We start from the raw sequence: 15,301 nt of genomic DNA on the forward strand, positions 1-15,301 counted from the left end.
TTCCAACAAGTACTGCTCCCAATTTGACCAACTGAAGGCAGCACTCGACGAAAAGCGTCCAGAATTAGTTAACAGAAAACACATAATCTTCCATCAGGATAACGCAAGACCGCGTGTTTCTTTGATGACCAGGCAAAAACTGTTACATCTTGGCTGGGACATTCTGATTCATCCACCGTATTCACCAGACATTGCACCTTTGGATTTCCATTTTTTTGGTCTTTACACAATTTTCTTAACGGAGAAAATTTCAATTCCCTGGAAGACTGTAACAGACATGTGGAACAGTTCTTTGCTCAAAAAGATAAAAAGTTTTGGGAAGATGGAATTATGAAGTTGCCTGAAAAATGGCAGAAGGTAGTGGAACAAAATGGTGAATATGTTGTTCAATAAAGTTCTTGATGAAAATGAAAAATGTGTCTTTTATTTTTACTTAAAAACCGAAGGCACTTTTTGGGCAACCCAATGCTCTCTAAGTCCATGCACATTTCTACAAATGGCAATATTTCATTCTTTTTTATGGCTGAGTAATATTCCATTGTATATATATCTTCTTAAGCCAGTCATCTATTGATGGACACTAGTTGATTCCACGTCTTGGCTATTGTTAATAGTGCTGCTGTGAACATTGGGGTGCAAGTATCTTTTTGAATTAGAGTTTTCATTTTTTCCAGATATATACCCAGGAGTGGGATTGCTGGATCCTATTGTAACTCTACTTTTCGTTTTTTAAGGAACCTCCATACTGTTTTCAATAGTGGCTGCACCAATTTACATTCCCACTAACAGTGTAGGAGAGTTCCCTTTTCTCCACACCCTCTCCAGCACTTATTGTTTATAGGTTTTTTGATGATGGCCATTCTGACTGGTGTGAGGTGATATCTCATTGTAGTTTTGATTTGCATTTCTCTGATAATTGGTGATGTTGAACAGCTTTTCATGTGCTTATTGGCCATCTGTATGTCTTTTTTGGAGAAATGTCTGTTTCGGTCTTCTGCCCTTTTTTTGATTGGTTTGTTTGTTTTTTTGTTATTGAGTTGTATGAGCTGTTTGTATATTTAGAAATTAAGCCCTTGTCAGTAGCATCATTGGCAAATATTTTCTCCCAGTCTGTAGGTTGTCTTTTCATTGTATGGTTTCCTTTGCTATGCAAAAGCTTGTAAGTTTGGTTAGGTCCCATTTGTTTATTTTTGCTTTTATTTCTATTCCCTTGGGAGACTGACCTAAGAAAACATCACTACAGTTGATGTCAGAGAATGTCTTTCCTGTGTTCTCTTCTAGTAGTTTTTTGGTGTCCTGTCTTATATTTAAGTCTTTAAGCCATTTTGAGATTATCTTTATGGACTTTGTTTTAAAATCTATTTTGTCTGATATGAGTATTGCTACCCCTGTTTTCCTGTCATTTCCACTTGCATGAAATATCTTTTCCAACCCCTCATTTTCAATCTATATGTATCTTTGGCCCTAATGTGGTTCTCTAGTAGGCAGCACATTGTAGGTTCTTGTTTTATTATCCAGTCTGCCACTCTGTGTCTTTTGATAGGAACATTTACTCCATTGACATTTGAAGTAATTATTGAGAAGTATATATTTATTTCCATTTTAAACCTTGTTTTCCAGTTGATTTTGTATTTCTTCTTTGTTCCTTATTATTTTTGTTTTTCCTCTTGTGGTTTGATGGTTTTCTTTTGTATTATGCTCGAGTTCCTTTGTTTTTGGTTTTTGTGAATCTATTATATGTTTTTGATTTGTGGTTACCCTGGTTTTCAAGTATGTTAGCCCATAACTATATCTACTTGCTTTAGACTGGTAGTCATATAAGCTCAAACACATTCTAAAAGATCTACATTTTCTTACTCCCTTCCCCCAAATTTTGTGATTTTTACATCTTCATGTGTATTTCTTTGCTGTTCATTGTAGTTATAATCGCTTTCACAGAACTTTTCGATTGTTTTTTAATCTATATACTGGCTTATTTACGTGATCTTTAATCTTTTTTATATATTTGCCTTTCCTATTGTAGTTTTCCCTTTCCTATAGATTCTTGCTTCTTTCTATTTAGAGAAGACCTTTTATTATTTCTTTTAGGATAGGTTTAGTATTGCTGTATTCTTTTAGTTTTTTCTTGTCTGAGAAATCCTTTATCTCTCCTTCTATTCTAAATGGTAATCTTGCTTGATAGAGTATCCTAGGTTGCAAGTTTTCCCTTTCAGGACTTTTGAATATATCTTGCCATTCCCTTCTGGCCTGCAAAGTTTCTGTAGAGAGATCAGCTGATAGCCTTATGTGGGTTCCCTTGTAACTGACTCTTTTTCTCTTGTTGCCTTTAGAACCCTCTCTTTATCTTTATCTTTTGCCATTTTAATTATGATATGTCTTGGTGTAGGTCTGTTTGTGTTCACCGTGTTTGAGATCCTCTGTGCTTCCTGTACCTGGATATCTGTTTCCTTCTTTAGGTTTGGGAGTTTTGCAGCCATAATTTCTTCAAGCATATTTTCGATCCCCTTTCCTCTTTCTTCTCTTTCTGGGATTCCTATTATTTGTAGATTGGCATGATTTATATCATCTCATAGATCTCATATGTTGCTTTCATTTTTTTTCATTTGTCTTTCAATCTGCTGTTCTGATTAATTTTATTATTCTATATTCCAGATCATTTATTTGTTCTTCTGCATTATTTAGTTTGCTATTTATTGCCTTTAGCTCTTTTTTTTTTTTTTGCCATGCAGCCTGTGGGATCTTAGTTCCCCGAACCCATGCCCCCTGCAGTGGAAGCATGGAGTCCTAACCACTGGACTGCTAGGGAATTCCCCTAGCTCGGTTTTTATCTTGGCAATTGAGTTGTCTAATTTTATTTGGCTCCTTTTTATAGTTTCTAGTTCCTTGTTTCAGTAATGTGCATTTCTATTGATAATCTTTCTTAATTCCTTCAGCATTTTTATTACCTGCTTTTTTGAACTTGGGGTCTGGTAGATTTGGGAGGTCTGTTTCATTGCTTATTTTTTCAGGGGATTTCTCTTGTTCTTTTCATTGGGAGTAGTTGCTGTGCCTTTTCATTTTACTTATATAGTTCTCTGACTCTATGAATTTAGGAGAAACCATTATCTACCGTGGTCTGAAGGGCTGTTTTTATGTGGGAGTGACCCTGTGTAGACTGTGTGAGTCCAATATTTTTGGCTCAAGGGCTGTTTTTGGTATGGATGCTTGCCATGTCTTTCTCATGGTGTGCTGGCCCTTGTCCCCTTGATAAGGGGGTGTGCTTGGTGTTGTGACCAGAACCTGCACTGGATGTTGGGCAGAGATGACTCTTTGCTCTGTGGTTGTCACAGCCCTGTTGGGGACAGGGTCGGCTCCCCAGTTGTTGGAGTAGAAGCCCCCAGATCCATTTCTAAGCTGCAGTATGAGGTAGATGGGACTGGAGCACTCCCTCTGGGACAGGAGCTGCTGCGCATTCCTCCCCAGGTGCTGTCCACCAAGATGTGTGACTCTGTGATGTTGCCTGCCACTTGGTGTGTGTGTCCACAAAGTTCGCTGCTTCTGGCACCTGGAATCATCTCTGCCATGGGAGTACCAATAATTGGCTCAGATGTCCGGCATGCATGTGCGGTCCTAGTCCCAAAACCCGCCGGCCTGAGATCCCACCAGCGCCATACCACCGTTGCCCACTGTGGAAGCATGGATAATTGGCTTAGATTTCAGCCCCCCACTTCCACGTGTGGGTGCCCCAAAAGTTTGCAAAACCCTCGGCAGTGGGAACCGTGCCCTGTTGTGAGCATGCTGACAAAGAGGTTGGTATGGTAAACCCATGACCCTCCTTTCATGTGTTGACAATGGGGCTCTTATGGTGAACCCATGCTCCATCCTGCACGCACCCTCAGTTGCAACTTGGGCCACACTCCAGGCCCTTCGGGCTGTCTCTGTACAGCCAAACTGAATTCTCTCCCCAGACTGTCCACTGAAGCCCAAGTTTCAGAATCCAGCCATTGCGCACACCAGCAGGCATGTGGAAAGTGCAGTGACATGGCAAGGGCGGTCTGTGCTGGTCTCTCTGTACCCTGCTGGGCCACACTCTCCCCTTGAACCTCTAAAGCTCCCTATTTGTCCCACCAGACCTCGCAACTGGTGAAGGAGGTTCGTGGGGTGAGGGAACCTTTCCTCTTTCACAGCTCCCTCCCATGGGCACAGGTCCCATCCCAATTCTGCTTCTCCTCCCTTTTCCCTTCATCCTACTCCACTATGTGGGGATCTTTCTTGCAGCTTTGGTTGTATGAGATCGTCTGCCTGCTTTCAGTAGGTATTCTGTGAGACTTGGTCTGCACGTAGATGTATTTTTGATGTACTTGTGGGAGGCGGTGAGTTCCAGGTCCCTTCACTCTGCCATCTTGATCTCCTCCCTCTTAGTAGCATTTTTAAACTTTATAGTTTTACTTCTCTTCTCCCTCAGGTTCTTATTCTTTTTTTAGTTATTGATGTTATAGTATACATATTTTTTATATTGTGTATCCTATAACATATATTGTACTATGATTATTTTTAATATATTTGTTTTTTCACTTTCAGACTAGAGTGAATTATGCACCACCATTACACTATTACAGAACCTAACTTTGACTATATATTTACCATTAGCAATGAGTTTTATGCTACTTTCTCATGTTTTAATGATGTTAATTAGCATTATTTTACTTCAGTTCAAAGAACTCCCTTTCGCATTTCTTGTAAGGCATGTCTAGTGGTGATGAACTCCCTCAGCTTTTATTTGTTTGGGAATCATGATCTCTTCTTCATTTCTGAAGCACAGTTTTGCTGGGCATAGAATTCTTGGTTGACAGTTGTTTTTCTTTCAGTATTTTGAATATATAATCCCATTCTCTCCTTACCTGAAATATTTCTGTTGAGAAACCTGCTGATAGTCTTATGGGGGTTCCCTTGTATGTAACTTGTTTTTTTTCCTCTCTTCTTTCAAAATTCTTTCTTTGTCTTTACTTTTGACACTTTAATTATAATGTGTCCTGGTGTAGCCCTATTCAGGATCAACCTATTTGGGGTCCTTTGTGCCTCATATATTTGGGTGTCCATCTCTTTCCCAGTTTTTGGAAATTTTCAGCCATTATTGCTTTAAATGTACTTTCTGTCCCTTTTTCTTTTCTTCTGGAATTCCCATGATATGGATATTGGTGTGTGTGTGTGTGTGTGTGTGTGTGTGTGTGTGTGTGTGTGTGTGTGTGTGTGTCCCATAGTCCTGTAGGCTTTCTTTCTTTTTCATTCTTTATTTTTGCTCCTCTGACTGCATAATTTTAAATATTCTTGCCTTCTAGATCACTGATTCTTTATTCTGCATGGTCGAGTCTACTGTTGAAGCTCTCTATTGAGTGCTTCAGTCGTGTTTTTCAGCTCTAGGATATCTCTTTTTAATGGTTTCTGTTCCTTTGTTGAACCTATTTTGTTCATTCATTGTTTTACTAATTTCATTTGGTCATCTGTGTGTTCTTGTAGTTCACTAAACTTCTTTAAGGAGATTATTCTGAATTATTTCTCTGACACTTTATAGATCTCCATTTATTTTGGGTTAGTTATGTTGCAGCATTTTTAGTTTCATTTGATGGTGTCACATCTGCCTGATTTTTCTTGCTCCTTCATTCCTTACTTTGGCACCTGTGCATTTGAGTTATTGGTCTCCTCTTCCAGACTTTACAGGTTCACTTTGGCAGAGACAGTTCTTCACTAGTCAGCTCAGTTTAGGTTTCTGGACATGTCCTTGGGCAGGCAGGATCTATTATTGGGCAAGGCCACTGCCCAACCTCTGAGGTCAGGGGAGGGGGTACCACTGGCTATTAACTGTTGGATAGGACTGATAGTGTGGTTCCCTGCCCAAGCGAGGCAGTAGGATATACTCTGTGGTTGTTTAGATTCACTGGTCAGGCTTCCTAGAAGGTCAGAGCAGGGAACTTTACTCAGCGGTAGCTGGGAGATGAATTAGCTTCCCTGCCCTGACAGGGAGCACATGACCTGCATGGCTCATTGTTTGTGGACCCACATTAAGCAGACTGTGCCCTTAATTCCTTGGACACATGGGGCCACTGGGTTTTGCTCTGAAGATGGGGAAAACCATGGGCTGTGCTCTCTGTTCAAGTGCCACTGTAAGCAGGGTTGTTGGATGGGCAGCATAGCTTCCTGTGTGCTCTGGCTAGATTTGTTGGTTGGGCTTTCCGAAGGCTATATGTAGCAGTGGGCGGGGCTATGAATTTGTGTCCTTGTCCAGGTGTAGTGGGAAAACCAGCTTAGCTCTTTGTTTGTGGTCTTGACTCAATCTAACTGGCATCCAAGTTTCCTGGCCAAACAGTGCCACAGGCTATGCTCTGTGAACAATCAACTCTGCCTGCCATACTCTCTGCTCAAGTGTTGCTGCACTATGCAGCTACCAGGTGTTCTGACCAGGCTTCTGGTCAGGGGGAGCCGGGAGCTATACTAGGCATTAGGCAGGGCTATGAACAGCTCCCCTGACTGGGTGGAGGTGGGTAGCAGACCAGGTTCAAGGGCTGGCAAGGCTTTTCATCTGAGGACTCAAATCAGGCATTCCTATACCTCATTGACTTCCCTTGTCATACTGTTCCACTGTCCTGGCTCTGAAGATGAGCAGAGCTGCTAGTTGGTACCTACAGGTGCTATAGATGGGAACTCGGCCTGCCAAGATCCAAGCAATGATTGCTGCAAGCCCCTCCTGCCTTCTCTGTCATGATCAGATTCCCAGGGGTCAAATCTCACTCATCCTTTGTGATTCTTACGAGGTAAGACCAGAGTAGGGGCTCCCAGAAGTGACCCACAATACTAGGGGATCTAGATGTCCACTCTAGGCTCTTTTCCCACTTGAGGGACTGTAGGCTCTGGGAAGACTTCTCAGTGTGGTGCTGCACCAGTCTTGGGGAGGGGCAATGCATTCAGTGTATATCTGCTCCTCCTAACCTTCTAATGAGGTCTGTCTTGGTCTCTGGTACAGGGGCTGCTTCAGCCTCACCTCCATGTTCTAGAATTTTCTCAGTGATGTCCATGAATAATTGCTAGTTGTTCTTCTTCTGAGGGGGAGTGAAGTTGGGAAAGACCTATGTTGCCATCTTGGTGATATCACTCCTGTTGCAATTTAATTCTTATTATGGACCTGGAGACAGTGAAGAGAGATGAGACAAATGTCCCAGGTATTGTCATTAAAAGTGTCATTTAAAAAAAAAGAAGTGTCATTTTTTTAAATGTAGGGGCTCTTTCATTGTTTTTTTTTTTAATTAATTAATTTATTTATGGCTGCGTTGGGTCTTTGTTACTACGCATGGGCTTTCTCTAGTTGCGGCGAGCGGGGGCTACTCTTCGTTGTGGTGCATGGGCTTCTCATTGTGGAGCACGGGCTCTAGGCGCGTGGGCTTCAGCAGTTGTGGCACGTGGGCTTCAGTAGTTGTGGCTTGCGGGCTCTAGAGCGCAGGCTCAGTAGTTGTGGTGCACGGGCTTAGTTGCTCCGCGGCATGTGGGATCTTCCCGGACTGTGGCTCGAACCCATGTCCCCTGCATTGGCAGGCGGATTCTTAACCACTGCTCCACCGGGGAAACCCTCTTTCATTGTTTAGAGGGAGGCTTACTCTACGGGCAAGGGACGTCCAGGGATATTTGTTCATGTCACTCCAGTTGTTCCCACCCCAAGTTTCAGATTCTGACTCCTTTCACACCAAACCTGGTAGGTTTGATAGTTAAATTGGAGCTGGAACCCTACAGTACTTATAGCTAGGCCCTGAGCTTGGTCCTCAGCTGTATCAAACCGAAAACTGCAGGAGGTGATAGTCACTACAGTGCTCCTGCAGAGGCTTTCTGATTGCCTATTTGCATTGTCAGTTGTTCATTTACAGTTTTTCCTTTCTGTTTTTCATAATGTGCTTCCTCTAGCACTGCCATAAGAAGCCAGTTGACTCCAAAATATTTATTATAGCTTGTCTTTGTAACAGTGAAGTGCCTTGATGTTCCTCACAACTTGGCCTCTACCTGCACCTTAACTTATGCCACATTTGGCAAAATTTGAGAAATTATGATGTCATTGCGTATCATGAATTACCAGTGTCCCATTTCTCCTTGGCAAGGAAGATATTTATGCACTCGTTAAATATGTGACAGCCTAATCACAAGAATGCTTTCCTGAGGGTCTGTTTTCTGTGGTTTCTCCTGATACTAGTTACTGTGTCATTGAGAATCTTGGCAGGAAGCAGATAGCGTACTTACAACTGAGGAATTTGGTTATGTGGCCACTTTGTGAGCTGGGAGGTGGAGTATCATGTGGACTCTCCTGAATGAACATGAGAGCTGTTCTAAGAAATTAGGTAAATGGAACATCATGGTCCATATAGCCAAAAATCTAATGTAAAAATAGCCCTTTTATATAGTTATGGCAGTTATTTAAGAATTATCTTAAAAGCATTCAATTGTTAAATCATGGCAAAGCTAGACATAGGCTCAATATGCTTATATCTCAATAAAATTTCATAAGAAGCTCTTCAGCTTCTTACTTGTCCAATGAACTGTATTTCCATATTCTTAAGTATTCGATAAAACAATAAAATGTTCATAATTAGAAAAATATTACTTTTACCACCCTTCAGTGAATTGTCTTTTATTTGAATTTTCTTTGTTGTTAATGTAGTATCCCAAGGGGATAACTTTGGAGGCATTTTCAATTATTGTCACCCAGATGCTGGGACTCAGTCTGGGCATATCATATGATGACCCGAGGAAATGTCGATGTTCAGGAGCCATCTGCATAATGAGTCCAAAAGCCATGTAAGTGTTTAAAAAATAAGATTTATTTATTTGTTGTATTTATTTTGTTTTAAATAACTGAAGTGAAAAATTTTAGTATTTGCTTATACACGAATTAACTATAAATGGACCAAGGACCACAAAAGATAAATATGAGATTTTAAGCCTAAGAGTAGTATGGTGGGAGGTTAGCATTAAGAACAGTCAAAGATAGCAAATCCAGTCTGCAAGATACATTAGCAAAGGAATTCTCCATAGGCTGTGTATTTTAAGAAATCACTTAATAAGGATCTTTAAAAATATGTCATAGGCCAAAACAAGTGGCCTTTGTTTTTAGACAAACTTTTCTGCTTTGCTTTTAGAGTATATTAATGTTGTGGAAAAACTAAGATCTAAAGAATATAATATTTGTGTGACTTTGGATAAATTACTAGGCCTTGCTTAGATTTATTTTTGTCATCTTTAAAATGGGAATGATTATGCCTGTTCTCTTATTTCACAGAGTGATATAAGAATAAAATGAGAAAATAAAATGGGAAAGTGTTTTTTAAATTGTAAAATCCTACAAATATGTGATGGATTAGTTACAGTGATTTCTAAATTTGCCAGTGTTCCCCACATAGTATATCGTACAAGGGCTACAGCAGATGTCATTAGTATTCTACAGTTTTTATTTGTAAAAAGGGCCTATGTTAAGTATGACCTATTCATAACTGAAGAACAATCAACAGTCAAAAGTGAAAACAAGCCATTAATTTCTGAAAACATGCTCTTTTTATAGTTACTTCTAAGCACCACCTAAGGTTAACTCTTACATTCTAAAAATAGCTCAAACACAAACATATATTTTTATATACACACATTTTATTACAATTTAGTTCTCCATGGATTATATATAAAAACAATATTTTATATGTATAAAATATTGTATAATTTTATTAAATTAAATGTATAATAAATTATATTATAATAAAATTTATTAAATCAAATATAAAATTTATATAGCTATATAAGCAATATGAAAATTACCATTCTGGGCCTATTGTCCATTTGGCCAACTATTCTCAAGTATGCTATGACAAGATGTTTTGTGTAGGTCACCCAGAGTCTGGTATTAATGATAATAAAAATAACAAATATTTACATTGTGCTTGCTATGTGCTAGAGACTATTTCGAACACTTTACATATATTAAGTCATTTGATCCTCACATCTCTTTAGGGCAGGTCCTATTATTCTCATCTTTACAGATAAGAAACTGAATTATAAAAGGATAACTACCTGTGGTCAGAGAGCTGGTTGTGGCAGTCCTGAGTTTTGAACCCAGGCATTCCGGCTTTAGAATCTGTGTTATTATAAACCTTTGGATTTGTATGGTGCTTTATGACATTTAAACTGCTTTCATACGTATTCTCCAGTTTCTTTTTTTTTTTTTCCCCCCACACACACACACTGTATTTTATTTTTACAAGAGATAAATAGACTGACACCAAGCATTGTACATGGATGACCACAACAAAAGCAACAATGATTGCAATTACCAAACATGAAACACCCTCATACTGTGTCATAATATTGACATTCAGTCCAGTAATCCTCCACTGTAACAGCTCCTTTACTTTGCAGTGAAAATTGATTTGTATATTCTTTGCCTCTGAGTCCTTGTGGGATTTTTTTTTTTTTTTTAATTCAGACAGAAAGTCACAAAAATTATACTCATCCTCATCAGTTCACTCAGTCCCATGTAATTAATTTTTTTTTTCATCTTGATCTTTTGTTAGCACTTTTATGAGTTCATCAGTTTTTCATTAGAGTTCTGAAAATGCTTATTCATTCAGTTCAGCAGTACAGTCAGTTACCAGAAACCTGTAAAAAACTTTTGTGATGTGTGTAGAGCAAGTATTATCTTAATTTTTACAAAATCTAACAATTCTAAATGCATATATATGTAAGATATATAAATGAATATATAAGATCTATCTATAAATGTAGATAGATATATCTTTTGCATTTCTAGAGTACATCTCATTCATTATTTTATGTAATTTTCAAAGAAGGCATGTGAGTACATAAGGCAAATATTATTATTTCCATTTGTCTTTGTCCATGTGTGTTTTTTTTTTTAAAAGCCCTGGAGTACAGAGAGCCTAAATGACTCTACATTGGATATACAGATAATAACTGGCCAACTTCAGCTGATATCAGTAATGTCACCAATGATTTATTGGGTACTCACTATAAGCCAAAGAGTTGAATTAGGCACTTTACTTGTTTATTAACATTTAATCCTCATAACAACCCTAAAAAGTGGATGGGTACTATCCGTATCTTGTAGATGAGAAAACTGAGACTTAGAGAGTTTGATCACTTTGCTTAAAATCTCATAAGTCACAAGATTGGTACTAGTCAACAGGTTTATCTAACTCAAAGCTTTTGTTATTTTCTCTACTCCAGATTGACTTCATATAGAGGACAGTTAATATACTGGAATTAATTTAAACCAAGTAGCAAAAGAACATTAAAATGCATTCGTACAAACTTCATTCTTTAGTTCAGTAATACTTCTAGTATATTATTTTGATGATGCAATTTATATCTACTTTTTAAAAGTGGGTAACTTTTAACATAGTCTGCACAAACAAATGAGTTCAGAAGTGGAGGGAGGAAAGAGCATAGAAAATGGCAAAAGCTATGAATGTAGGAACTTAGGGAAAACTCATGGTGAAGGTTTGCTTACCTATCCAGTTGCATCATTTTACAAAAAGGCAAAAACATTTAGAAGGAGTATGGAGTTATCAGTCATCCAAAGAAATTGAATTATTTTATTCTTACTGCTTTCTCTTAATTTCTTACTAAGACCAATTTTATTAAGCTATGGGAATTTGATTGGGGAAGAGGATATACCATCTTGGAGTAAGGAATACATTGAGGGGAATGTGGGCTTTGGAATCTTTCACTTGTTTGCTATTTTTCCTAACCCTTATTTTTCTCATCTGAAAAATGAAGATCATGATAGGTACATCTCACAGTTGTTGTGAGGATGCAATTAACCAAGTAAGTTACTTATCAGTGTGCTGGTATCTCTTCTTATTTGAGGAGTAGAAAGACCTAGGAGGTATCAAAATGGTGGTGTAGGGATACGCAAGAACAGTGAGAATATGGAACGTTGGGAAAGAAGTGTAGACAAGAGACAGATCCTGAAAGAAAAATGAAATACTATAAAATGCTGTCAAGTGCTAACCCCAACTTCAGAAAAATGGTAGAGAGTACAACATTTTTTTGCATAATTTCCTTCTGTCACATAATTTCTCTGTTCTTTGAATACAGAACTTAGGCTAGTTATATCATAGTTTCAGTAAGCCTTTATAAAATAATTTGGGAGCAAAATAACATAGCATTAGAATTTAGAGTGCAAAATTGCAACCAAATGAATGTTAATAAAAACTTCAGATAATTGATTCAAGTAAACTTCGGGAACACACATTCTTAGTTAAGAACTGCCATATGGGCAGCGAAAAGGTGAATAATTAGGGATTAAATACAGTTAACTATAAATAGTTCCCAGATCAAAAATATTATACAGTTTTTTTATTTAAAAGTTTTCTTCACCTTTCAGTTTTGGTGCTAAGATCATCAAAATTTATGGTTTATAGTAAAATATCTATTAATATTTAATAGTAAATATTTTATTGAATTATTTACTGTTCAAAGATGAAATTTTGAGTAAAAAGTACCTGAATTTGAAGTCTTAGATAACTGTGTGTGAATACTGATCCCGCTAATGTACAAACTGTCTGAGTTTGAGGAGGTTTCTAGCTTCTCTAAACTTTAATTCAGTTTCTATAAAATGTTGATGACAATACCAACCTCTCTGGTTTGTTGTGAGGATTAAATAATCAAGTGAATAAAATATCTGGCTGATAATAGGTGCTCAATAAATGTCAGTTACCTCCTTACCTTACAAAGTTGTACTGCATATGGAGAGTGACTCATCTTATGGAAATATTGTCTGAAGTTATTTTTATTAGTGGTATATGGACATAATTATGTTAAATTTTGATTAATATACAATTTCTGTGAAATCTTTGAGAAAGCTCAGGACTAAGCACAGTACAGTCTGTTTAACAAAAGTTTGTTGTTATTAGGAAGAATCAACAGACAGTTGGTTCTATGTTTGCTTAGAACTGTGCAGGTAATAAGTGATACCAACCATAAAGATGACAAAATTCCTGCTTCAAACAACTTACAATTCAATGAATTATCTATCATATTATATATGTAGTACAAACCTATGAATAAACATTGAAAAACCATTGAAATAGAAAAGATTCAAACTTTCAAAGAGTTTTGTTTTAATTTGGTCAAGGGAAAGATAGAGGAAATAGAAGTTTGAAGAGTTGTTGATATACATCTGGGAATTTACATAAATGGATATTTGGTTTTCTCCACGCCATTATTTCAGTTGTATTTCACCTAGGCAGAGGTATCATACACATACATAACCATATTTTTTCTGTATATGCAAGAATTTACATACAACCACACCCAGAAGCTCAAAACTTTCTCTTAGGTAGATTTAGTTTGTAATGCATATAAAAAATAAAATTTATCTATTCTGTTTTTTCTTCCAGTTTTACTGAAATATAACTGACATATAGCTCTGTATAAATTTAGGGTATACAGCATAATGATTTGATTTACATCCATCATGAAATGATTATCACAATAAGTTTAGTGAACATCCATCATCTCATATAGATAAATAATTAAAGAAGTAGAAAAATTTTTTTTCATGTGATGAGAACTCTTAAGATTTACTCTCAACAAATTTCATATATAACATAGAGCAATGTTAATTATATTTATAATATTATACATTACATCCCTAGTACTTACTTATAACTGGGAGTTTGTGACTTTGACTGCCTTCATGCAGTTCCCCTTCCCCCACACATCTGATTTCTTTTTCTATGAGTTTTTTGTTTGTTTTGTTAGTCCTGTTATACAACGTAGTATTTGATATTTCTATACATTTCAAAATGATCACCATGATAAGTCTAGTTATATATCACCATACAAAGATAGTACATAGTTACTGTGTTCCCCATTTTATTTTAAATATTTTACTTTTATTTATTTTATTTTAAATATTTTACTTTATTTATTTATTTTGGCTGTGCTGAGAGGCATGTGGGATCTTAGTTCCCCGACCAGGGATCTAACTGGCGCCCCCTGCAGTGGAAGTGCAGAGTCTTAACCACTGGACCGCCAGGGAAGTCCCCACAGTACATTTTATACCTGCGATTCATTTATTTTGCAGCTAGAAGTTTGCACCTTTTAATCTCCCTCACCTATTTCTTTCCCCCACCGCCCCCCCTGGAAACCACCTCTTTGTTCTCTGATTCTATAACTGTTTCTGTTTTGCTCTGTTAGTTCATTCGTTTTGTTCTTTAGATTCCACATATAAGTGAAATCATACAGTATTTATCTTTCTCTGCCTGACTTATTTCACTTAGCATAATGCCCCCTAGTTCCATCCATGTTATCACAAATGGCAAGCTTTCATTCTTTTTTATGGCTGAGTATTTTCCACTGTGGTGTGTGTGTGTGTGTATGTGTGTATGTATATATACATATATATATATATTATATATATAATATATATATATATAATATATATATATATATAATATATATATATATATATATATATATATACCACATCTTCTATTCCCATTAATCTATTGATGGGCACTTAGGTTGCTTCCATACCTTAACTATTGTAAATAATGCTCTAATGAACATAGGGATGCATGTATCTTTTCTAATTTGCATTTTTGTTTCTTCAGATAAATACACAGGAGTGGGATTGACAAATCATATGGTAGTTCTGTTTTGAAATTTTGAAGAATCTCCATACTGTTTTTCATAGTGACTGTACCAATTTACGTTCCCACCAACAGTGCATGGGGATGTCCTTTTCTCCACATCCTCACCAACACTTGCTGTTTGTTGTCTTTTTTGGTAATAACCCTTCTGACAGGTGTGAGGTAGTATCTTCTTGTGATTCAGTTTCCGTAATGACTAGTGATGTTGAGCATATTTTCATATGCCTGTTGGCCATCTGTATGTCTTCTTTGGAAAAGGTCTATTCAGGTCCTCTACACACTTTTTCAGTTGGGTTGTTTTATTGACGTTGAATTGTATGAGTTCCTTGTATATTTTAAATATCAACCTGTTATTAGCTATGTCATTTGCAAGTATCTTCTCCCATTCAATAGGCCACCATTTCATTTTGTTGATAGTTTCCTTCACTGTACAAAAGCTTTTCAGTTTGATGCAGTCCCATTTATTTATTTTTGCTTTTGTTTCCCTTGCCTGAAGAGACAAATACAAAAAAATATTACTAAGATCAATGTCTAAAGAGCTTACTGCCTGTTTACTTCTAGAAGTTTTATGGTTTAAGGTCTTACATTTAAGTCTTTAATCCATTTTGAATTTATTTTTCTAC

At 37.1% G+C, this 15,301-nt stretch overlaps 1 protein-coding gene across 1 annotated transcript in view; it reads left to right on the forward strand.

The window, feature by feature from the left end:
- ADAM32 (ADAM metallopeptidase domain 32) overlaps window positions 1-15,301 on the forward strand; it is a gene marked incomplete at its 5' end in the record, with an annotated part of 153,579 nt that overhangs the window by 72,491 nt on the left and 65,787 nt on the right. Inside the window, one exon of the mRNA XM_007178426.2 lies at window positions 8,675-8,811. Within this exon, the coding sequence (XP_007178488.2) occupies window positions 8,675-8,811 (137 nt within the window). The remainder of the gene's footprint in view (window positions 1-8,674; window positions 8,812-15,301) is intronic.

Source organism: Balaenoptera acutorostrata, chromosome 21 (genome assembly GCF_949987535.1).
Source record: "Balaenoptera acutorostrata chromosome 21, mBalAcu1.1, whole genome shotgun sequence".
NCBI classification, from domain to species: domain Eukaryota; kingdom Metazoa; phylum Chordata; class Mammalia; order Artiodactyla; family Balaenopteridae; genus Balaenoptera; species Balaenoptera acutorostrata.